The 27,176-nt window shown below is 35.3% G+C and overlaps 1 protein-coding gene across 1 annotated transcript in view; it reads left to right on the top strand.

The window, feature by feature from the left end:
• The window catches only part of DCC (DCC netrin 1 receptor), a 1,043,477-nt gene that overhangs the window by 622,074 nt on the left and 394,227 nt on the right, over positions 1 to 27,176 (top strand). The window contains exons 6-7 of the mRNA XM_075993861.1: positions 17,342 to 17,496; positions 20,071 to 20,191. Of these exons, the coding sequence (XP_075849976.1) occupies positions 17,342 to 17,496; positions 20,071 to 20,191 (276 nt within the window). The remainder of the gene's footprint in view (positions 1 to 17,341; positions 17,497 to 20,070; positions 20,192 to 27,176) is intronic.

Genomic DNA, 27,176 nt, shown 5'->3' with positions numbered 1-27,176 from the left:
TTTTCCTCTTGATCTCATAAGAGCCTTTATCATAAGCCTTGAGTAGAAGATCATAAAAAGTATTCCTTAAAAGATTGAAGTCCTAAAACTCACCAGCTCTGAAGGAAGGAACCATGCCAACATGGACAATGCAGTGAATAAGTAGCAACAAAAACAAGCTCTGTAAGGTAAGAAAACTACATGAGGCTATCTGAACGCATGACCTTTGAAGTTAGGCAAACCCAGCCTCATCCTGACTCTCCATTGATGGGTTTACAATATGGAGGATGCCACTTAGCTGTCATGAGCCTCGCTTGCTTTTTCTATAAAATTACAACCGATGAAAACACTTGAACAAATTTATAAAAATATTAAATAAGATGAAATTGTGTGAAAATGTTCCATAATGTTCGATACTTGCAAAAGGTTGGAAATGGAGTTTAACAGACTAAACATAAACAAAGGAAAAACATAGAAAGGAAAAACATATGTCAAAGCTCCAACTTTGGAATTAGATCCAGCCCCAGACATGACCAGATTATGTAATCCCAAACCAAAAACAAACAAATATATTTGAAATCATTATCACCAGTAGTGCTATTATCTTCTGACTCAAGCATGCATTCATTTACCCCTCAACAAATATTCAGTGACTATTTATTTGTAAGTCACTAAGCTTAGGTTCCAGGGATAAAACCAAGTAATAGACCAGTCCTTGTTCTCCATTTTCTTGCTTTTAAAGTAAATTAGAACTGTTAATCAACTACTTCTCTTTTATTTTTGATATTTTAGCATTCTGATTATTACTGGTAATAATAATACATATATAATAGTTATTATTATCTTAGATTGGGTTGCTATAACAAAATACCACAGACTGTGTGGCTTAAACAACAGACATTTATTTCTCATAGTTTTGCAGGCTAGGAAGTATAAGATCCAGATGCTGGAAGATTTATTTCTTGGTAATAACTCTCTTTTTGGCTGGCAGAGGGCTCCTATCTTGCTAGGTACTCACATCACCTCTTTGTGTGTGCTGGTAGAGGGATCAATCTGTCTTTCTCTTCTTAGAAGACTAATCCTATCACCATGGTCCCACCCTCCTGAACTAATCTAAACCTAATTAACTCTCAAATATCCCATCTCCAAATATCAGCACATTGAGAGTTAGGGCTTGAAATAATGAATTTTAGGGGACACAAACATTTAATCAATAATACCTATATATTATCATTAGGGCAGAAGTTTTATATGACCTTCTCTAATCCTCAAAATACCTCAATTGCATAGTTAGTAGTATATTCAATTTACAAATGAAAGCTGAGGGTCAAAGAGGGAAACTAGTTAGCGCCAAATCCCATAGCCACTTAGTGGAAGGGGCAGAATTCAGATCCAGTGTTACCTGTGTGATTCAGCCTGGGTTCTTTCAACTATGTAACACTGTGTCTTTTAATACCATTAAAGTATGATTCACAAAACATCATTCAGATGAGACGACAGAGATTGGTCTGTGGATAAAGACAGGTCTGTTCCTTGGATCAGTAGAAACACATTTTTTAAAATTCAAACATGTAAAGGAAGGACACTTTGTATTAGAAAATATGACACTTCTGGGGACACAATTGTTTGTCACCCAATCAGTTGTCAGTTGAATGAAAAAAATATCTTGGAGAAATGATGAGGTCACCAATACAGAGAGCCTTTTAGCTGATCCATTCCATCTTCATGTATCCCATTTGTCTTAGAAGCTTCTGGTTAGATTTATTACAGAATATCTGTGTTTCTAGCTTCCACCAATGTTGGATTTCTTTTACTCAGAGCCCACTGATCAAACCCTGCATTTATTCTTTTACTAGTATACTGTATTTTAAAACCAAGACTGCAGTTGTAGGGAGTTAACTTGGAAATTTTGTCCTCACATAAGTACTCTCTCATTGTTAATTTTCCATGATCTAAAAAAATGGAAATTACAAAATTCCATCTTTGAATTTCCTTTGCTACTCAACTTTCATTCTCTACAAGTAATATTGGCCAAAGGAAGGCCCATACTGTGCTTTCTTAACCAAATATATCCTTAGAAGAATTAGGGAGAACATTTACTATGTATTTGTGCTCTGTGTTGCTGAAGTCCCAGACCACCTATACCAAGCCCACATTGTGATAGAGACTGGAAAAAGGCTTCCTGACTCCACTTGTGTTCGAGCCACGGGGCAGACACACCCCACCATGACCACTTAGGTCTTGCCTCCACATCTCTCTGGGTCCAGCATGGGTTATTGGTCATTATGTCTTCTATTACTTGGTGAGACCCAGATTTTAATCCGTAGGGACATGAAAACTATCTAATCCTAAGGATCCTTCTCACTTTTCCCTGGTGCCCCAATGTCCTTTTTGCTTTTCTGTTACAGCAATGACCACATCATGTGGGCATCCTCCTCTTCTCCATTGGATTGGCCATTTCTTCAGGGGATATCTGTTGTCCTTGCATTCTTGGTGCCCAACACAATGTCTGACATGTCAGTGCTCAATGAGTGTTTTCTAAATTAAGTGAAATCATATTGCCCTTAGGAATGGCAGTGGGAGTAGAGACAGCAAAGATGGCAGATACTACAGAGATGGGATGGCAAATCTTGACAATGATTAAATGCAGGATATGAAGAAAAGAAAAAGTCAATTGTGAAAAATATAGATAACAAACTGGGTAAAATAGATAAAGTGCAGCACAATTTTTTATAAGGCAAAAACAGTAGCTAAAATTTACCAAACAGTTAAGCATGCCAGGCACTGTGCTGGGTGTTTTGCATGTATTTTCTCCCTGAATCCTGACACAATAACCTATTTTGTTAATGAGAGACTTAATCAAAATGCTACATAATTGTTAAAGCCAGAAGTTGGGGTACACTATATTTCTCTGTATTCTATAAAACTAGTGTTTCTGAAAGTGTGCTCTAGGAACTCCACAAACCTAAAATCATGGAAGTGGTGGTTAGAAATGCATATTTCTGGGTTTCAATGCAAACCTGACACTGAATCAGAAACCCAGGATGTGGAGCCGATGATCCTGCATGTTTAACAGCATACTAACCAAGTCTGCTGTCAGCTAAAGCTTTAGAAGTAGTACACTTCATTAGATTTAGTAAATTTTTATGAAGCTGCTATAAGATTATAGAACTTGGCCTAGGCTCTGGAGATAGAGAAATAAACATAATTCCTTCCTCCAGTAGCTACTAGGTTATTGGGAGAAAAAAAAAAGTAGAGCATGATAATACACTGGAGTAACTGCTTGGGTGGCTATGGCTATGGCTACCAAATAGGGGAACTAATAACTCTGGCCAGTGATAAGTTTGAAGTGTTAAAAAGACAGCATCCGAAACAGCCACCAGTGAGCTGCAAACTCCTGAGACAGGTTGAGATTAAATATGGTGGTCATCCATGTAGAGATGAAGTTTGAAGGGTGCGGGGAGTGAGAATGCCAAGAATGAGATTTATAAAACAAGAAGATCAGGAACAAATCCTTGGAGATTACTTCTCATCTGACATTTTCTTCTTCAAAGCATAGTTCCCAGAATAAGCAAACCAGCATTGCATAACTAATGGAAATGCTCTTTTGAATGGCCTTGAACTTCAGATCACTTTACAAGTTTTCTTTGCCAAAGAAGAATTTTTTTTTAATTTTTTTTTTTATTTCAGAATATTACAGGAGTACAAATGTTTTGGTCATATGAGTTGCTTTTGTACAGTTTGAGTCAAAGTTATAAGTATGCCCATGACCCAGATAGTGTGCATTGTACCTGGTAGGTGTGAATTTCAAAAGAGAATTTTGAAAGTGATTTGCCTTACATGTTAAGTTTCAAGCTGACTTTCTTAAAGAGGACTATATGTTATCACTGAATAGCAAAGTTGTATTTTGGATAGTTTATTTCTAAAGGATGTAGCCTAATACTTTTATTATTCTAATTTAATACTAAATTAGATGCTTTTGCACTACCAAATTCTAGTAAACAATTAATTCTGTGGATAAATAAAAACCCAACCCTTCTATTTCCCCCACAGCACTCTCTTCTACTCACTACTCTGTGATGTCATTTAACCTCTCCATTAAAATGTTGTTAACTATGTCTGTAAAGGCCAAGGTGAAAATAGGATAAACTTAAATTGCCTGAAAATGTGAAAGTTTCCCTCGAGCTTCAAACATGCTTTATAAAGAGCTCTATGTTATTCTTACTGTTAATATATCAGGATATATTGAAGAATTCATAGATAGGAATTGCCTTTGAGAATAAGAAACATATATTCTCCTTTTAAAAATACACAATAAGTGAGACTACTGGGTAGCATCTTAAAAATAGAGAATTTGGAGTTGATGTCATTTTGCCTTCCATGTGTGCTCATTTCAAACAAAGGCAAAAGCAACAGAGTCTCTTATTTACTTGGAAAAAATGACAAAATGAATATTTTCGTTGTCTAGGAATCATAAGTGATGGTATAGGCCTTGATAACTTGATAACTTGATAACTTTTAACTTGACTTGTAACTTGGTGGATTTATTTTTCTTTTCACAATGTAGAAATTTCGTATCAGCTTTAAAATATATGCACGTAATAGCAAAAAGAATGTTCATATTTCAGGTTGCATTTCTGTTAAAAGCATAGCACTGAGTATAAAAGCATCCAAGGGCATATATATGGATATAGAATATAGATGTTTGCAGCTGTATATATGTATGCCTGGTTATTCATAAAGTAAAGTGTTGATTTATATGACTGCTTATGTTTGATTTGACATGTGAACAGGAATTAAATGTATATACAGAAACAAAGATGATAAATACAAATGATAAGTATGAAAATATACCCACGATGTTTTAGAAGCGTCTGAGAAGCACATATTTCTTTAAATCAGAATCAACAAATGGATTATAAGCTCTCTAACCAGCTTGCTTTAATTGATGGGGCATGTGCTAAGTACAATTATGCAAACACTTCTTGGAATAAGAAGGTATAGGAAGGATTCTGCAAATTTGAAGAATTTCATAAAACATTTCCCCCAGCTTTTCTTTCCAACCCTTTCCCAATGAGATTTTGTATGTAAGAGGATTTCACTCTGAAATGCAAGGAAAAAAATGTAAGATTATAGCAATTCTTAGTTAGCCTTCCATTTGGCCCTTGTATTTCATGGGTATAGAGAAGAAGATGAAGAAGGGTTTCTTTAAGACTTGAGGAGTGTTAGTTACAGGGAAGGATGTTTAGTGTTATAAATCATTCTGTGCCAGTGCTGACTGCCAGAACCCAAGTGATAAAGGTGGTCATATATTGCTTAACATGTACATACGCATACACATATGCTATATCCATTTCTTTATAAAATGCAGGATCCTCTAAAGTGCAAGACCTAAAACAGGGATTTAAGAATGTAATTCTGAGCAGTCAATGAAAATCCCTAGATCTCTTTGATATGAGCTACTACATGCTGTTAAACATGTAATAGATTCTGCTATTTTCAAAAGTCAAATACCTGCCTTTATCATTTATTCTTTTCTTAACCTTTTTTTTAAATTTTAGCATATTATGGGGGTACAAGTGTTAAGTTTACGTATATTGCCCATGCCTCCCTCCCCATCGAGTCAGAGCTTCAAGCATGACCATCCCCCAAATGTTGCATATCTCACTCATAATCCATCCTGATATATTTATTTTAGTTGGGAATAAATGATGATAATTCATCTCAACTAAAACAAACTGTATGAAATATGAATGTTTTGATCCAATTTATCACTGTGAATTGCACACACATATTATAATCATTCTTCCTTGGTTTTTCAGTATTGGGAAAATGGTCAAAATATTATTTTTATCTACTATGCAAGAAACCATTCAAGTTTATAGATAGGTTGTTCATTTTCTGAGATTTTATATATCTAACTCTTCCCTTCACATGTGTACACTTTTTCTGTGATTTCTGAGATCCTCTCTTGTAAAGCAGTAAAATTATGATGAAGTCTGGTCTTACCTACTGGAAGATAGCTAAGGTCTCTTGAGGCCAAAACACAGGAATGAAAATGGCAGATTGAGATTTAAAATTGGGTTGGGCATAGTGGTGGCTCATGCCTATAATCCTCCCACTTTGGGAGGCTGAGGCGGGAAAATTGCTTGAGCCCGGGAGTTTGAGAGCAGCCTGGACAATAGCAAGACTCCACTTCTAGATAATCTTTAAAAAAATAGCCAGGCATAGTGGTACGTCTCTGTAGTCCCAGCTACTCAGGAGGGTGAGGCAGGAGGATGGCTTAAGCTTGAGCCCAGGAGTTGAAGGCCTCAGTGAGCTATGATTATGCCACTGTGCTCCAGCCTGGGTGACAGAGTGGGACCCTGTCTCAAAAAAAAAAAAAAAAAAATTGGAATATATTCAATGCTGGAAGTATCCTTTCACCAAGTAATCTAAAAAGCAAGTCCTATGTAAGTGTTGGTTTGAAAGGAATATTATCATTTTTCAAAAAGGTGTTGAACTAAATACCCTTGATCTGCCTTTGAGTCACTTTCTGTGATTTTTATGAGATACTAAGGTTGGTATTTATTGTTGTAAGCAATGCATTAGTGCTAGACAAATATTATTTTAGTGGCAGAATAAAAATCAAACTTACAATTTCATTTTCCCTGTTCTTTCTTTTCTAAATCAACTCTGTGTAAACTGTTTATGCTGAACAGCATTGGACCATCCATACACACTTGCATGTTAAACTCACAGAGTTGTAAAGCTGGAACAAAAAAGCTTGGAGATAATTTACTTTGTTTTAGCAGCAAACTATGTTCTGATGCAACTTTAAGTTAATGTGGAAGCTCAGTATACATATAATAGATTAATATGAAACTATTTTGTGTGTAGGTGCTAAAGAGTTGGGAGAGAGAACATCAAAGCTACCCCACCCCCAGCAACGCTTGAAGGGATTGCAAAGAATTTGAAAACACAGATTCCAATTCAATATTCTAAACTTACAAAGTGAGAAACTGAATTCAAGAAAAGTGCAGTAACTTGTCTCATTTCAATGACACAGTAATATTCTGAATTCGCAAACACGGATTCTTCTGCAATACAGCCAGAATTAGGAGACAGAGTCCCCGAGTCTCCTTTTGTCATCCATTGCCTTTTCCCAGGTCTTCCTGGGTATGTTTTCCTTCACTAAATTGGAGGTAGAAAACCCTTTTGTTGCTCTTTTCCCCACGTGATTTCCCTCAAGGGTTTATGTGCTTGTCACTAGCAACAAGAGTTTCTCTGAAGTTTGTCCAAGCCCCAGTGGAAAAATATAATAAAAGAAAAGGAGAAAGAAGGTAAATATGTTTACCAGCTATTTATGGCTTATGTACTATTTACACAAACTCTTACAATTTCCAATAGCTTCTCCTACTACTTAAAGCTACAGTGATGAACTCTTTCTGCAGGTAGATTTTTATTTAATATTTTTGTAATCGTTGGAAATTTTAAAAATACAAAAAAGGAAAAGAGATATAGCCATACATGCACTACTACTGTAGCACTTTGGCCTATTGGCTTTGAGGATGTTTTTGAAAACACCTTTCAAAATGTTGTTATTTTTGTGAAAAATAACATGTGAATTAAAAGTCTTCCCGAATTCCATGCATCCTTCTATGTGCATTAACAAATGGCTAGAGAGGTAGAAATATGTTCACAACAATGTAATAATATGCTATAGATGCCATTTTGAGTCTTTTTAAAGTTCACATTTCTATTTTATGTCAAAATTGTTGAAGTCTCTGCTATGAAGGATGAGAACATCTCTCATGGCAGGGATTTGCCTTCTCATTCATCCTGTCATTCCCATACCTTTGGATCTTTGGTAGTTAAAATATTCATTTTACCCTGTTTAGGTTGAGTATAGTGGCATCCTCTTCAATAAATATTGTTTCCATTGTGTTAACTTTTATTTCTATATACAAATGCATCTAATACTTAGCATCAGTTCTTTTCACAATGCCTAAGTTTTTAATTGAATGGTACTCTTAATTGCCTGGATTTTGTTGTTAAGCTTATTTTAAAAAGCAATGTGGTTTCTGAGCACTTTCATCATTGAGAATCTGGCTTTGTGTATAAAATACCATGTATGATCCTCTTGGGTAATATTGCTCCATGCCTTCTGATATTGGATATTAACATCTAGGAATCTGATTCCCCTTCACCCCTAGTACATGTGTTTTGATTTTGACTTTTCCGTGTGTTCAAATAATTGTTTACCCTTAAGAATCAATAGCTTAAATAAGATATATCTCACTATTGAGAATTATATATTCACTTCCCCAGAAACATAGTATAGTTTCTCAATCTGAAAATTTAGATTTATTTTTCAGGGAAAATTTTTCTATTATTTTACTTTGAATCTATTGTCTGTCCCATCTGGGGACTCACAGCATCAGGAATGCCAGTTATCTTAATATTACATCATCTTTCTTTTTCCTTTTTCTTTATAAACTTGGCCCTAATTGTTTTAATTCCTTTGCCTTTTCATCTGCATTCACTGTGATGGTCTCAAGTTTGCTCTATGTTGGTAATTTGATTTTTGATGATGTCTATTATGATATTCGTGCTTTCTAATTTATGCACTGGTTTTCTAAATATATTATTTTGGTCCTTGATTTGTTTCCTTAGATCTGCTAACTCTCTTTCATTTCATTCTGTTGTTTAATCATCTACTCTTTGACCTCTAGTTCTATTGAATTTATTTTCGTATTAAGCAAATCCATTATCTGAAGCAACATGAGGAATCTCCTTATGTTTCTACCCTTGTATTTTCTTCTGGGTTAGGTTCTTTGTTTTTCACATTGAATCTCTTTCCTCTCTCCCTCCCTCCCCATGCCTCTCTTTCTCTGTCTGTAATGATTGTTGGCTATATTATGTTACCACATTTACTATGTATGTATTTTATCTTGGTCATGTGTGAGTGGCTCTTTCCAGACATTCTATTTGCTCTAATATGGTAGAGATTACTTGTAGACATATTTACTCCCCTTCTTGAGAAACCTTGGGCTCCAGTTTGAAGGCTGGATGTTTCAGGATTTATGCATTTGTTAGTAACCAACAGGGATGTTAGGGAAATAAGTTTAATGGAAGCAGCATTCAACCTCTTTTAGAAGTTGCTGGTAACCTCTTTAGAGATTACCTTTGCTGGTAACCAGAGGTTTCTGGTAACCGTTTTAGAGGTTACCTTTACTGGCTGGGGCTGTTTCCCATTGCTATCTGTGGAAGAGGGGGTTTTCAATCAATTCTTCAGTTCATGGGTTGACCAAGAGCTGCCATTTAGTCAAGGTCAGCTGTATCTCTTGTGTGTCTCTTCAACAGCCCTTGCAACTTCTTCCCATCAGAAAAGGAAAACATGAGGCTCTTCATAGATTTGCCATTGATTCACATCTGGAAGTGTTAGCAAGAACTCTTAGGCTATTCCCCAAATTCCAGGGCAGTTTCTGGTGTTTAAGAACAGATAAGGAGTTAAATCTTCCTCTGCCTTTCTGCTCTACTCCAGAAACACCTAGGGTTTTTTTTTTTTTTCATTAATTAATTTATTTATTTGCAGTTGACTATGCTTTAATTGACTTAATTTAATATGACTTAATTATTGGAGAGTTACCAATATCTACTAAAGGCCACTGATAGTATACGGATCACATTTCCATCCACTATAGTAACCAAAGCATGGCAGTGATGTCTCAGTAGGTATATGAAATTAGGACCTTGAGATAACCCTCCTATTATTTTTATTAGTGGTTTAAGCCTCACAAAATCATTCTCTCAATTTGGCCCTGGGCTCCACAATTAAAGAGAGAAATGGAAAGCTTAGTCTGGATTTAGAGAGAAGCAACTCTGATTTCAGAAAGAGCTGGAACTGAGGAAGGGTAATAATATTATTTGTCTGGATAAAGAAAATTATGTGGAAAGGTCTAAAATAGTTTCCTAGCATATATGAAAAACTCTAAAGAAGAGATTAAGGATAAGATCTTCTTCATCCCCAAGGTACATAGAGCAGAATTCTTAGATAGATGGAAGAATTTCTCAGCAAATTGAGCTCACCATAAGTAGTACTAATAGGGTATGGAAAATAAAATCCAAAAGGCCTAACTTTTCATTTCTCTAAGATGATTAAAATATTGTCTTTACCAGTGATAGAAGAATAGCTTACAATATGATACTTCTAATATTTCCTTGATATATTTGGTATTATCTTTAGAAGAAAAGCATACCCTTGTTTCTGTGTTATTCTCACCTAGATTTTACAAAGCCATTACTGATCAACGTCCAGAAGATGACTAAATCCCAGGGGGTGGCCTGTGAGGACTGACCCACATAGATGCCTGTTTATCTGTAAATATTTATTGAGCACCTAGCCCATGCTTGGCCTTGGGGACACAAAGATAAATAAGGCAGTCCTTGTCCTTATGAAGTTAGTAGCTTAGTTAATTTTGCTCACATCCAAATTGATGCCACAATGAGATGAATTACTCTTGAGTAACCTGTTCTTCTGTCATGTAAATTTCAGTAGTGATATTTTTACTTCTGTTTGAGAAAAAATATATATAATTAAATATCCCACTTAGTCTTATGCATATGTCTGAGAAAAAAGGTATGCACATTCCAGCAGTTGTAAGAGCACCCAAGCACCCTTTTTCATGGAAATAATCACTGCAAGACTAGATTGAATCACCTCATTGAATAGAAAATGCTGAAAGTAAAATCCATAACTTAAAAGACATTTTTCAAGACCAACAGACACTCCAGTCAGAACAAAACTCTAAATATGTTCTAATCATTTAAGGCTAGAACCCAGCTTACCTTAACCTACGTTTTTCTTAGGAGAGTAATAGGTGTGTGTGAAACATTTATATAGAGAATCAGATGCAAATCTCAGCAACCAGTCTTATAGGGGAGAACAGATATATAGGTAGGAAAGAACAAACTAGAGAGAAATGTTAAGCAGATTGCAAGTCAATTGTCACATAAGAAGAGGGCTGGAGAAAAGTGTTGGATTGGGCAGAAGATGCATCGCGACACCTCGTTTAAAAGAAAAGGAAGGAAACCGTGTCTTATTGTTGTGAGTTTACCTCCCCCAACCACCCATCCCTGGAGAATATTACTACCATGTGAGCACCATTGTGTTAATCAGTCAGTACCAATTTGATGACAAGTACAAATCCATTGTGGAGGGGAAGGGCAGGCTTCTAACCTCCGCTTGAGAGGCAATGATATAAAATGTAACCAAAATGTTTGTGCTCTCACAATATCCTGAAATAAAAAAAGTAAAAACAAACAAACAAAAATAAATAAATAAAACTAAAAAAAAAAAAAGAAGGAGGAGGAAGGATTATGCATTTAAAGATTACATTAGCTGAAGAGAAGTTATTTTAGCAAAAAAAAAAAAAAAAAAGATCATGCAGGAAGAATTGAAACTATTGGGTGAGGAAACAATTTCCCATCTTCTCCCATCTCTAAATTGCTCAGTCTATTAGAAATACAGTTACATATAGAAATAGGGTTTTGTTAAGATATAGTTAACAGAGAAGCTTGAATTTATATATTAATAGAATATTTCCCCTCCTTTGGCATGTTATCTTTAAACCTACATTCAATGTCAGGTGGCTTTCTTTGTAGTAATCTGAATGTGGTTACATATGAAACTATGACTCCTTAAAGTGAAATTCTCTGTTGATACTGTTGTGATACTGCTTTGCTTGGAAGAAACCATTTGTTTTAGATATAGAGATGGCTCAGTTTGGCAGCAAATGCTTTCTGGACATTTGGTGTGGTTAGTCTTTTCAGATATTTGCATCACAGAAAAGACTAATGGGTTTATGTCCACTATTTCAATAACAAATGAACTAATTAAGTCCAAAGGGCCTAGAGAGAGGTAGAGAAAGTGCATGGCCCCAAGGAAACTGGCTTTGCACCCTTTGCAACCTAGAGTTTCAGCCACTCAAGGACCATCTCATTTTATTCTCCTCTCAATAAAATCTCACCAATTTCTTTTTTTCCTTGATTCTTGGTGAGCTTTTGCCAGAGTGATTTGTACTGCCTATTGTTAATCTGAACCACCTGCATGGTTTTAAGAATGCATTGTTTGTCATTTCAAAGAGATGGGGTAACTCCTTAGAAGGTATAGCATCTTCTCAAGGCCCAGGTAATACACATAATATTAATTATGTGTTTAAAAATTGACCTACATTTATTGCATGCCTAAATAACTAGAAAAAACAACTAAACAGTATAATTTATCTAAAAGTAAAGAAAAAAGGCTAGAAGGCAAGTCTAAAGATTAGGGAGCAATATGGGGTGTTACTAAAAATACATATGAGGCATCTGTTATGAGAAAAAAACACCCATAATACTATTTAGGTTGTTGGAAATGATTTTGGGGCTCAAAACACAGAAGAAATTTTATTCTACAAATTCAAATGACTAACCATAGTATAGAAACTTTCAAAAATAAAAATAAATTTAGAAAAAAACATTAACCCAGATTTAAGCTTTATTTGTATAATTCTAATGATTGCAGTTCAGAGGGATCTCTTATCTATTAATCATTTCTGAGTCTGACAAATATTTTTAAGAACATAACTATATTTGTTTGCATTTCTATTATTTAGTTACGATTCCTTCTTCTCTCAACCCTCACATAAAAATATTTCTCAATGTATGTACCAGTAGTTGTAGAGCTCCCAGGAAACAAAGATTGGATGGAAATTGAATAATTTATTTCTGGCCATGAATTTTATTCTATCCAAAGAAGGGAAGTATAATTAAAATTAATACCTTGCCTGAAACTGTTGAAACATTATACATGTATGTTAAGCTATTCTCTGAAATGGACTAATACTACATAAATGGAGTAATTTGATAAACTTGAAAATTTATGGTACTTCATTTTCCTTAGTTATTAGGAAATTGTTGCCCACCAATAGTTTAAAAGTAGTGATTTTTATTCCTTCCACATAAGTAGGAGAACATGGAGCTATGTAATGTTGTATAAAAGGATGTAACATAGAAACATAGGCTTCAGCCTCGACCTTTAAGAACCTTGATCTGCTTGGTAAATAATGATATAAGTGAAAGATAACTTATAAGCAGTATGAAAATTGGGCATAGAGAGAGAGCACTGCAAGAAGCAGAAAAACCCACTGTCATCTTAATGAAAGACAAAACTTTAAGGAAAAGGGAATTTAAGTTGCCTTTTGGAAAATAACGAGAATCTGCATCATCAAAGGAGTGTAATTCCTGGCAGGAGTCCATGATCAGAAATAGGCTGAAGAAATATATACATAGCCTTTGATTAATCATATTTACTCATTAGTCAATTTCTTTATTTGTAAAATAAAGAAATTATATCATCCTAAATATCCATTTTAACCATTAAATAATTTATTTATAGCAAGTAGGATTAATTTGGGTGGAGTAGATGATTCTTTAGAAAAAGAGTGAGAAATAAGATTAGAGTCAGTAAATTTCTACTTGTCTGCGAGTTACTAAATACAAAGCCAAAGCTTGCTTCTTATTCTGTGGAGAATGAAAGCTCATGGACAATATTTAGAGAAGAAAAGTGATATAGTGAGAGTTGTGTCAAGCCATAATAAAAAAAATGCTATTTCTCATTTCCTTTTAACTAGACATGACTTTTTCAATTTGTATAGGGAATATACAACTCCAGAGCTGTGAAAGTCATAATGTGGTATATACCTAGATCTTAAATTCTAGAAAGCAATCCTAAAATGGGGATGACTAGATTCTAATCAGTTAATCACAGAAAAAATGAAAAAATAAAGAAGGCAAATGAGAGAAACCGGAGTAAACTTCATTTGTCCACTCTCTTCTAAAATTATGTAATCATAGAAAATATATTAGTGGATGTAAAGAATTCATCAAGTCAGCATGACAGAGGAAGAGTCATATACTAGTGCTAAAGTAATGCAAATGTGCAAATAAATACAATGTAGTAGAAACCAAATCAAGTGTCATAAATCAATACAAATAAATCTCACAGGATTTCCAAAAGGAAAGAAAATTTTTCAAGAGAAAAGTCAAGATGTCCTTGTTGAAGTGGATTCATGGAGGATACGTAGGGTGTCTATATTCTAGGATAAGATGGAAAACATTTCAGGATGAGAAAATAGAAGGTAAAAATAGTTGAAACTAGAAAAAGGCCATGTACTCTTGTTTGATTGAGCCAAGGGGTATATGTAAGGAGTATGTTAATAAGTTTAGAAAGTGGGCAGCAATTTGGTTATGCATTATTTAAAAGCAAGGTTAAAGAGCTTTTACTTAATTCCTAATCGAACACATGCCTATATATTTATACCTTTTTAAGGCCCTTTTGCAAGTCAGGTATTTTAATTCCTTTTGTTCAAACAGAGAAGAACTTTAAGAATGAGCATTACGAGTATTTACGAAAGGTGCACTAAAATAACATATAACCAATCTATTCTCCAAATAGCAATGGTACATCATTCTTTGCTCTTTACTTTTTCTCATTACTCATTGACATTTATTTCCCATGATAAGAAAATCATATTATTTTGTAGGTATATGGTTTCCATGATGTCCAAATTCCTTCTCATCATCATCTTATACCAATATCTCCACAGCAAAGGGTGAAAATGTACATTTTGTTACTTTAGTTCTTACTAGCATCAGCAGAAAATCTGTTTTGAGCATGTTCTGAGGGTAAGGCACTGTACTAGGCACTGAGATATGAAGATAACTCATTAGTCTTGTCCTTATCACATAGTACACTGATGACTGATAACGCTGCTCCATAGGCAGTGTCTCAGGACATAACATAATTGGAAAACACAATAATAGGCTTCACATAACACAGACATACCCACATATACTTATGTATTTATTTATGTATTTCTTATATGCAATACTAATGTTTGTAAGTATGCTTATATAAAATACAAAAAATATATTTATTCTAGATAACTAATATGTTTTTCTATTTATTGTTTTTTTATATACAGTTATATACTGTTACTTAGAAGCATTAACTGTCATTATCCTCAATTCTTACCTCCAAGTTATAGATAGGAATAGTACCATAGGCATTTGTAAGTGGGGGGGGGGGGCTGCACTTTAAGCCCAGCCCAGTCTGGCTCTATTGTTTGAGCTCTTGAAACTTCTCTTTTCTCTTCTTCAATATAAATTTGGTGTTCTCTTCTCTTCCTTTTCTCTTTTCCTTTTACACTCCTAATCCTTTCTAGTCCTATTTTTCTCTACCCCTCCCTCCCCCACCAACATGAACATACATATTTAAATTTTGGTCTCAACCTAGTAAATTAATTTCAAGATCTACTAATGGATGTGAGCCAAATTTTGATAAACTCTGATGTGTAGACATAATGATTCTAGAAATTCTGATGAAAGCAAACACTAAGGCTGAGCAGACTCAAGTAGTTTTCATGGCACTGGGAAAGAAGGGCTTAAAGGGAGATGAGGGATAGAAAACAAGGTGTTATTTTTTTTTAATGGCTCTAATTGCTTATCTCCATTATGCAACTCAGGAGATATTATTGCATTATCTTTCTACCAGAATTTTCAAGTGGCAAAAGAGACAATTATAGCAAAGCAGTTCAGAATGTAGACAGAGAGTCAGACTGTCTGGCTTCACAATGTACAAGCTAGGTAATTTGGGAAAGTTATTTAAACACCTTGTACTTCAATTTCTTCATTTTTAAAATGGGGATAATAGAGCCCGCCTCAGAGAGTGGCAGTGAGAATAATAAAGTGCTTAGACTAATAAATTTTGCATTGTCAGCTCTCAGTAAATGTTGAGTATCAGCTAGTATTTGATCAAAACCTGCGGTAACACTGAGAACAGAATTGAAAACCTCAACTAATATATCTGCTCAGAGGCATTCAATAAGTATTTCTGATGTCTTTTGGTTCATTGTCAGTGAATTCAACTAAGAAATCAAAAAATCAAATTTTACTGATAATATCAATAACAAATAATTTCAGCCCTATATGCCTGTACACGATGGGTACATGTTCTGTTTAGAATGACTTTTAGACACATTTTTTATGGCTTTAGGCCATGAATATTAATGCTTCCCAGCCAAGTCATCTAAATAAATTTGCCCTTGTCAAAAAATAAAAAAATTTAAATGATGTTTAGTACTAGAGGTCCAAATATTTGGTTGCAAATCAGGTAAATAATACAGAGAGAGAGAGAGAGAGATCTTTCAGTAGGAAAAATTAGAACTTAAAACCTGAGAGCTTCTTCTACTGCCTCTCTCACTTTTCTAGAAGGCAGTGACCATCAAAGATTGAACATTCACTCCGGTGTCAGGGGAAAGTTTTGCTGCTAATTGGAAAAATTGAAATCTAGTAGTTACTTAGCTAAAAAATTAGCACTGATTACTCATTGAGCATAACAACAACAATTAAAAAAAACCCAGAGTCAACCTTTAAAAACAGATATTAAAAATACATATGCATCTTCTGTGTGAAAGGAGATGATGGCTACTACTTCACTGTGAATTTATTCTGACTTCTCAAGCAACATGAATATTCAAATCTGCCGTCACTCAAAGTTTCCCGATGGAAGAGGATAAACATTAGTTTTTAAAAATTTTCCTCTCCTAGGCAAGGTTTTGAGGGACTAAGCTGGAGAGTTTCATTAGCCAAGATGTGGTATACTTGTAATTTTCTTTCAGTTGCAAATTTTCATGAGAGAGTAACTAGTGTAATGGTAATTAAGAACATAAATTAAATTAGTATATCAGATATCCTGTTAAGAAAATAATAATATAGTATAATAATAGATAGCAATAGTTGCTAAGACAATAGGAATGTATCAACAGTAAAGATAATGCAGTCATTTTTAGTTCCCTATCACTACAGCCAGTTTCAACAGAGAATGAGTCCATCTCATTGAATAAATCCTGATGAAACTCTAGAATGATAGGGAAACTGAGCTTTCTTGTCTTATCCTCTGGAATGTCTCAGTCCCATCCACTTTCCTTTATTTACTTCATCAGTATAATTTCCATAGATTTACGTAGTTTACGGTGTATAGGTCAATTATATACAAATACTTGGGTATTCAGAATGTTTATTATGTATTTTTTTCCAAAAGTGCTTTTTTCTTTTCTTTCCTTGTGGCGAAACACCATTAACTGCAACTGTTTAACTGCATTTGGGGGGAAAAAGATTTATTCTACAGTAGTTTCTGTATAATAAGCTAAGGGTTTAGGGAATGATTTGAATTACAAATAGTTTCTATCACAGAGCAGTGTTTTTAACTCAATGAAGACCTTAGCAACTGGCAAGTTCACATCTCTACCACTCACATTTTTTTTTTTTATCTTTGCAGTTCCGCCATGGTTTTTAAATCACCCCTCCAATCTCTATGCCTATGAAAGCATGGATATTGAGTTTGAATGTGCAGTCTCGGGAAAGCCTGTGCCCACTGTGAATTGGATGAAGAATGGAGATGTGGTCATTCCTAGTGATTATTTTCAGATAGTGGTAATTATCTTTTTTTTTTTTTTCATATTAGCTTTACAATTCCATTCATTGTTTGCTATTTTTTTCACTTGCTTTTCTTTCTTCGGAAGAAGGTTCCTGTTGGAAATTTTTATGATGTGTTAAAATGGTTCTAATAAAGCAAATGATTTTTTAGACTTAAGAATTTTTGAGCTGAATAAAGAATAATCAAGCAGTCTGGTCCCTGGTCTTACAGATAAGACTTTAAAACAAAGGAAAATCAGAGGGAATAAGACTTTCTGAGTAGTTTCATGGTTGGTTCATCGAATGGAGTTTAGAACCTAGTTCTAGGCTGTATTCAGCCAGGGTTTTCTTGCTTCTTTGAGTTTTACCCATTTTAATAAGGTTTTAATAAGATGTACACTACTTATGATTATGGTAGTCTTACTTTGATAATACAGATAGCTTATTTTTGCTACCCAGCCAGATAGGACCAGCAGATCCTACATGAACAGTTAAGAAGGGCAGTGGCGATGGCGACAATGTTTGCGCTGGTGGCAGTGGTGGTGGCTATGGTAGAGAGGCCATGGAGACCCAGAGTTCATATTGTTTTGCAATTTGGAACATTGTAAAGAATTGAAGTTAAGAGAAATAGTTGTTATAGTTTCCTATAAGTTTTAGCTCACTTTCTCTCCCTGTCATTGTAGGGACATAATAGAGATGACAGTACTGTATTCACTAAGCTGTTGTCCTGCTACACTGCAAGTGCTCAATGCCTTCCATTATTGTTGTTTTTGCTGTTACCAGCAGAATTCTTTGCTCTTTTGGAAATGCTCTATGCAACTCTCCTGTAGGTGTAGTTAGCACTGGAAGTTCAGATTGCAGCTATATCAATATATGAGAAATATAAAAGACACTTTTTAGATGTCAAAGAACTTTGCAGCTAAAGAAGAGGGCTTTAGGTGCACTTTTATGTAACCTCTGAGATGCAGACATGATTTTGTCACAGAAGAGCTGTCAGGTATCCAGGCAGAATGAAGACCAGAGCATAGGCATCCTGTCCAGACACAAGCTTTCTCCATGATATTACACTGGCTTTCATTGCTAAATGCCTCTTCCACAGTCAACTTTCAGAAACTTTCATACTCTTTTGTGCATGTATTTTGTCATACCATAAAATTTCTTAAGAAAAAAAAAGAATCCATAAAGTATATTTTTATTACTTTTATCACCACTTATCATTTTACACTTTTAGTTGTATGTGTTTAATTGGTTGGGAGTAGAGTAACAAAAAGATTTAAAAAAATAACTTTTAAATGCCATACCAATCCATTACTTCTGTTAAATGCAATGTTATTTCACTACCACTGAATTAAAAAATGACCTGCCATTGGGCAACTTAAAAAGTGTTGTATATGCCTAAAATATAAGCTACTTGCATATAAAGGAAACTGTTGAGTGCCTTTAAGGACGCATAATAAAATGCAACATTTATTTTTTCTACAGATTGAATATAATCTTTCTCCCAGCATGACTCATTACAGCCAACCTATTTAAATTCTGCTTTTCTTAAGGTGAAAGAAAATGTACAGTATGTGCCCTATTCACGTTAAATTGTGCTTAAAAATATTTCCCCAATAGCTCCAGAAATCTGAGAGTCATTGTCTGCTGCACATGTAACATTGAGCACAAATAGTAACTTCTATGAGAATTGTTAATTAGAAGTTAGCCCGCTTTATCTAAGAATTTTACATCAGCTGAGAATTGACTACAAGACACTAAAAACAATTAAGAATTCCCCATGAGGTAATATTTATCTCTTAATGACTTCAGGGGAAGTGATTTAACACGTTTCACTTACTGAACTAATTCTTACACTAATATCGAAGATAAACTGAGTTAGTATAATTAAATGCTATCTCTAGATCATTTTATCATCCATCCTTGAAAAAGATGGTAGTTCACTTTGTAGAAAAAAGAAGCTAATGTGCTATATTTAATCTATGAAAATGAAACATTTTGGCCAACAAGAACTATACCGGTAAAAAATATCCACCATACCCCTTCTCCAAACTTCCAAAAGGTTATATGTCAAATGCCATTACATTTTTTTAAAGGATTTTTTTAGAAATTTTTTCTGGGTAAACACTTTCAGAAAATATACAACCTTGATTTCTTGTCCTTTAGAAGTTGCAAAGATTAGTGTTTTTGTTTCATTTTCTTGTTTTCCCTCAGCAGTTACTGAACTGAGCTTCCTTCAATAAAAAATAAAAGAAGGAGATTTCTTTGGGCACTAATCTTTGTTTCTTCCGTACCTAGTAAAAGATCTTTCCATTGACTGCTCATTAGATTTTTAAGGATGATGTGTATTTATGTCAGCATATTTTTTACTGCAGAGCTAGCTTGAACTGATGCCTGTGCGCTCAGAAAAGAGAATTGGGAATGTGTGACATTTCCCAGGTGGCATAGGACGTATCTATGAGACTGAGTGAGAATCCTCCTGGTCTCCCCTCTTGTTTCTTCTGTGATGTTTTATTAAACTTTGGTCTAAGTTCATTTTGCTGCCTTGAGATTTTTGCTTTTTAAAATATTTCACCTGCTTTTTCTTCTCCCTAGGGAGGAAGCAACTTACGGATCCTCGGGGTAGTGAAGTCAGACGAAGGCTTTTATCAATGTGTGGCTGAAAATGAGGCTGGAAATGCCCAGACTAGCGCACAGCTCATTGTCCCTAAGCCTGGTAAGATGGTGGGAATTTTGCTCCAGTACCTGTAGTTACCATTGTGCACAGCCCATTTGTAAAATCCATATTGTTTTCCCTGCCCCTCAAAGTCGATACAGAATTACATAGTTAATCAAAGTGGACAGTTGTGTATTGATGATATATTCCTTCTAGCAAATTATTTATATGTATATATTAGTGTGTGTGTATATAAACATATAAGTATTATTGTAACTTCATTAGTGTGACCAAGTACCTTCTTTTCTGCTGAGCTAGTAATGGATAAGTAGGAGAAAACGTACTTCTAAAACCAGGGTCTCTAATGTGAGCCACATTTTAAAAACAGTGCACCATATCATTAGTATCAAATATATGGCCACCTTTAAGCTAATAGTGGTTGCTGCATATGTTGTAGAACAAGAGAATTCTAGCTATTAATAAACTTGACTTTGCAGCTAAAGCCATAAAGCTGAGAGAAACATGTGAGATAAGCAACCCCATATTTTTAAAGGAATTGTGAGATACATCCTCCTAGGACTTGTCAGCACTGACAGAGGCCAGTGATCATCCCTTGCAACTGCTCATAGGAATGGAGGATTCTCTGGGCCGTAATTCATAGGATGAGAGTCTGCCATGATATTTTTCCCTCCTCTATAAGCCAAGTTGTACAGACATCAAGAAAACCCCTTGGACAGATTGTGTGTGTGTGTGTGTGTGTGTGTGTGTGTGTGTGTGTGTGTGTGTGTGTGTGTGTGTATTTCTGGGGAGTGATTGCAAAAATGGGAAATGGGCAACGTTTTGAAGCTGAAAACTAGAGCTGTCCACAATGCAAGGAGGAGGAAGGGGAGAGCAACAGTGGGAAGAAGCTTTCTTTCCACCTTTGGGGAGAACAAGAGTGTTTGAGTTCCACTTGAAGAAAGCAAGGCTGAAGTTTTCTTGAAAGGACCCGCCCCAAAGTTCCTGCCTGCTGAGGGTGTCCCACCAAAAAGACACCAGAGGGACACTGCCAGGGTGGAGCAGAGCTGAGCTGGGGCAGAAAGTCACTCAGAAAGGGCCTTGCCAACTTTAGGAAGGGCCTGTGACCACGTTCCTATGGTGGGGGAGTCTCTGAAGAAGCCACAGAACTGCCCCAAAGAAAGAGGTATGCGGATGCCTTCCAGGACCATGGACTCTTGAAAGCACAAGCTGATTAAAACATCCTGTTTCTCTTTACTCCAAATCCATCCTCTCCTCTGTGACCTGGGAGAAGCCCTAAGCAGAGGAGAAACATCGATCTGAGAGGCTGGGAACACAGGTGACAGACAGTCCTGCTGCCCCAGTCCCTGTTTTTGGTCTCAGGCCTGCTTTGGGAAATGGGAAGAAACTTTAAAATGAAAATCAGGTGAATGTTTTTAGATCACACTGAGGATTATGCATGTGTGTGTGTGTGTGTGTGTGTGTGTGTGTGTTATGAGGTTTTTCTCTTGTTGTTTGTTTTATTTTAACACTCTAAAGATAAGGCTTTTAAAATACTTTAAGGTGACCAGAGGGCCAGAGGATTGGCCCAAGTTGCAGTCAAAGATGTGAGGACCAATCTGACAGGGGTGTCTTTGAAAATGGATGACCAGAGAAAAATAAAGCTACTTCTTTTTAATTCTGCAATAGTTCAGTGAGTTCAGGCAACCAGCTATAGGCATTCAATTTCGCTTATACCAGGAAGCTCTGGTTTCAACAGGTAGCCTTTGATTAGTGGTATCCTGCATTTCACGTTGGCCCTGATTCATTGCGGTCTGCGTGTCCATAGAGGGACAGTGGTCTCCTCAGCAGAAACGTCATTTCCTTCCTCACTAGATCCAGCCTCGGAGAAGCTTGATAATTTATTCTTTTTCTATCTAGGTGGTAGAGTGTTGTCAGTGGCTTCTATACTCTTGGTCAGTGTTTATTGTGCTTGGCATTGGATTAGAAAGAAAGTAAAAGAAAATGAAGACAAAAATCTGAAAGTGTGACAGGATGCCACTGTGACTGTCTTACATTTTTCACCTTATACATGATGGATTGCTTCTTCCCTGCTATTTAATCAGGTCTTCAAATAATGCCACTCCAATTCCTTGGAGGTATAGCATGGGCCGTGTGCACAGATGGTGGAGAGGCCAGCTATAAATATAAATTAAGCAATGAGACTGACCATGGAGAGAACATAGTCTTCTCTGTTTAAGTTTGGTCAATAAACAGTCACCATATATTTTGAGGCACAATGTGGACCTGCATTGCCCAGCTGTTCAGCTTTGGCCTGTCCACAGTCTGTGGCTGAGAGTTACTATTGGCAACCGTAACAATCTGCTTCTCAATGAAGTATAGACAATGACCCATTTGAGCCTGTGTCCATTGTTGGTGGATATTTACATAAGCCTAATGAAGTTTCAGCATAGTTTTTTTATATAGAGTTAGGTATTCCCTCTTTAGCAATTAGTCACTTAGGAAATAAAGTAAACATAATCTACTTAATTAAGTTGAGTTAATGACTTGTGATTCTCTCCAGAAAATAAGTTGGGGGAAAAGATTTGAAATGTGTTCACTGTAAAATATGAAATTATACATGGTTTCCTCTAGATAAGGCATTTAAAAATGACTATACTATAAGAGGTTTTATCAGTAATGGTATATAGCTAATATTGTAACACCATATGCACAGTTCCAGACTGCTGCCTCTCTCTATATATATTGAACACACACACACACACACACACACACACACGCACACACCTACAGCCCAGACAATGATTTCCTGCACACTTAAGACTTTGCATATACTACATCAAAATATGGAGCCATATTATGTAAGTGGTAGTGAATGCCAGTTAAAACAGTATAGGTAATTTAAACCACTTTCATTATTTATTAATCTCTTCTAAGTGCTGGGGACAGAGTTTTTTGTTGTTTGTTTTAATTAATTTTGGTAGACAAAGCAGGATGTTGGTTAAGAATTTCCCTCTCCAAGTGAAATTAAGTATAGCTGTAATTTTACTATTCCATGAATAGCCTGGCAAAAATGAATTTAAGAGTGGATGTATTAAGTGTCACAGGAATAAGAAGTTTCAGTAGCCAGAGTTGCAAACAGGTAAGCAATGTTAGAATCCCATTGGCATAACAGATATGGATGAATTAATTACTTTCGAATCATCATCCAATAAAATGGAGTGTGGGAAGATAGTAATTAAATTGAGAAGACTATTTGGTAGCTGAGTGGAGAAGTTAACAATTATTGGAGCTGAGGAGGAGGAGATAGGGAGCAAGGCAGGAACAAAAGATAAGATAGATTTAAGATAACAGTTATCTCTGAGTTTCTTATTCTGGATCTAGCTGGTGGGTGGCATTCAGTTTTCTGACAGTGTCTGCTGTGGAAGGTCATTGGAAATAATTGACTATTGAGCAAGGGAGTTGGGGCCACAGAACTGGGATGCACCTATGATCAAGCGTATGTAGTCTGGGATGTGTTTAATTTAATGGCAGAAATTAGTGAAGATAGAATAAAGTTTCCCTGGGAAGAAATGTTGTATTCATTATACATTCTACCATGCACAACAAAGTATGTGGGGAAAATCCATATGATCATAAATAGAATAAATGCCCTTATAAATAGTTCTCAAAATGTAGATTTGCTTGGGCAAGATACCAAATAATGCCTTCTGTATAAGAAATAAATATGGAGTCTGTGTCTCATGTTAATAGTGCATATTTTATAATGCATAAATAATGCTGGTTTTATTTTTTCCCTCTAACATTGGTTTAAAAAAATAAAGTGCCACTGTAGTAGGAGAAATATGTTAGTTAGACATTTAGAAAAATGAGAACTGTTATCAATTACCTATCCTCTCTTGCAAAAGGTTACTGATTACAAAAGATGTTGAATTTTAAACATTTTATTAAGGCAGTATATCACATAGCCTGGTATTAGCAAGAAGATTTAAGTCTGGTTATGAACATCAAGACATAAAATAAGAATTATTTTGATTTTTTGAGGGTATTTTTGTGAGTTGTCCCTTATCAATATGAGAAGAATACCTAGAAATCCAAACAGGCAAGAGGATTATCTAGATGCATACTCATATAATTGTATAGTAAGTGCAATGAATTATAGTGTTTCTTATTAAATGATGACCCCTACATAGTAATTTCACTGGGGTTCAGTGTGAATCAATGAAAAACTGTACAATTACTCTTAACACTTCAATACCTGTTAGAATTTAATTTTTTGGTGTAATAGCACCTAAGCAAGTATATAAGAATGAATGTAACTGAAACTAAAGTGATGCACTTCTTAATCTGATATTAGTAGCTGGTAGTCAATTAAGTGGGATTTTTGTCTCTTAATATGAGAAAGCTTACCATAATTTAAATGCTTAATTGTATTTAGTATGGGATCAAATTGTTCCTGGAATCTTTCAAATAATTTAGAAGGGCCAATTCCATGTACTGGGCTGGTATGTTAGTGGACCAAAACTAGAAAATGAGTCATTATGCAGTTACTCACACAAGCTGAGATGCTCATTGAAACTACAAAATTTATCATCATTTAGTCTAAGTGAATAAAAGTGCAATTTAGTATTTTTGAGACATACTTCAGTCATGGTAATATAGTTCATAAGCTTTCCTAGGACACTTGCCTTTATAAGACTTGGTAATTAATTGTAGCTAATAAGATGCAGAACCAATTTTTTCAAAGTGGTTATTAACTTTAGTATATCTGGCCATAAATGTATTCAATCAATTATAAATTTATATTTGCTTATAAAACTAAGAATAAAAATGAGAGGTAAGTAATGTATGCTCTTTTATTTTCTACCTCAAAGTCTCCCTTCCCATAGAGAAATGTTGATACTCAAACTAATGCTTTTCCAGAGGAGTTCAATGATAGCCTAAGTTTGACATAAATCAGTTATTTGATCTTTGACCATGTAATATTCACTTTGTATATGAGATGTGTCTGCATCTCATCTGTATACTCCTATCCAGTTTACTTATAGAGATTTAAAATACATTGCAATATAGGCCGGGCGCTGTGGCTCACGCCTGTAATCCTAGCTCTTGGGAGGCCGAGGCGGGCGGATTGCTCGAGGTCAGGAGTTCAAAACCAGCCTGAGCAAGAGCGAGACCCCGTCTCTACTGTAAATAGAAAGAAATTAATTGGCCAACTGATATATATATAAAAAATTAGCCGGGCATGGTGGCGCATGCCTGTAGTCCCAGCTACTCGGGGGGCTGAGGCAGAAGGATCACTCAAGCCCAGGAGTTTGAGGTTGCTGTGAGCTAGGCTGACGCCACGGCACTCACTCTAGCCTGGACAACAAAGTGAGACTCTGTCTCAAAAAAAAAAAAAAAAAAAAAAAAAATAAAAAAATAAATAAAATACATTGCAATATAGAATATATTTATGGACAAATTCTTACACAATATTGCTTAACCTTTCCAAGTTTCTATTTCTTCAGCTGTAAAATGCAGTAGATAATTGTCTCAAAGATTTGGTACAATAAATGTATGTAAAAGGGATTTATACGTTGTAAATTGCTACACAAATGTTAGCTATTATAAAGTCTTCTGTTGGTTGTGTTTAGTCTTAAGAAAAATAGCAGGCAGGCATTGGGACAGAAAAAATGATGGCTTTCTCCTGGAACATTTTTCTACCCTCCAAGAAAATAATTAATAAACTCGTATTTTAATGACAGTGCCCATTCAAAATTTAGGTTTTTAGTCTAGTGGGTAAGGTTAAGTGAAAAGTCCTATCTCAGAATGATTGCTAGTGGAAAAATTCGCAGCAAGGTTTGCAACGTCAGTTTAATGACTTGATCATGCCAGTTTTACGTAGGCAGAAGCTTCTCAGCAAATAAAGGCATGCCATTTACCTTGTCCTTCGTTCAGCATGTGCTTCGGGTAGGAAGCCAGCTCAGTGCTAATCAAGAGGATATGGCTGTATGGCAGACTTTGAAATTGGAAATGAATTCTACAGTAATGTGAAGTGTCCCGAGACCAGTGATAAGTATAAATCCATATAATATGGAAACTTCATAGATTCATAAATATTGATCACATCATATACTTCAGTGGTAGACACACCAAAAAAGTGTTATCCTATGTCTTTTTTTTTTTTTTAATCTCTCTATAGTGGGAAAGTGGAAATGAAGAATGTTGATTTTTACATTGAACACAAATGATTTTGTACTTGTTACATTTTTACCTTTAACCTACAAATCACCCTTGAGGAAACGTGTGTGTATACATAAAACACACACACTCACACATATGTATATATACATAATACATTATATATATACATATATATCCCTTCTGATATATTATTAGAGAATTTTAAGTTATCCATGCAATAATTAAGAAGAGGTATATAGAGCTGAATAGTACTCCATGGTATACATATACCACATTTTATTAATCCATTCTTGGATTGATGGATACTTGGGCTGTTTCCACAGCCTTGCAATTATGAATTGTGGTGACATAGCACATCTTATATTTTCCTGGTTAGAGCTGGAACCCATACTATTAAGTGAAGTTTCCCAAGAATGGAAAAACAAGCACCACATATACTCACCAGCAAATTGGTATTAACTGAACAGCACCTAAGTGGTCACATAGGTACTACAGTAATAGGGTATTGGGCAGGTGGGGGGGGAGGGGGATGGGTATATACATATATAATGAGTGAGATGTGCACCATCTGGGGGATGGTCATGATGGAGACTCAGACTTGTGGAGGGAGGGGGGGAAATGGGCATTTATTGAAACCTTAAAATCTGTATCCCCATAATAAGCCGAAATAAAAAAAATAAAAAACATATAGACATAAAAAAAAAGAAGAGGTATATATAATTTACTAGCTAAAATTATATCGGTGTAATTTTTAACTGTCACTGTATGCTAATATCATCATCAATACAACTAGGATAAAATGGCAGTCACATACAGAGTTTAAAGGTGTGAATTATAGTGCAGTCCCAACAAAGGCCTCAAG

The sequence above is a fragment of the Microcebus murinus genome, chromosome 17 (assembly GCF_040939455.1).
Source record: "Microcebus murinus isolate Inina chromosome 17, M.murinus_Inina_mat1.0, whole genome shotgun sequence".
Lineage (NCBI taxonomy): Eukaryota > Metazoa > Chordata > Mammalia > Primates > Cheirogaleidae > Microcebus > Microcebus murinus.
Note: the sequence above shows the minus strand (reverse complement) of the source record. Positions and strands in the feature narration are given on the sequence as shown.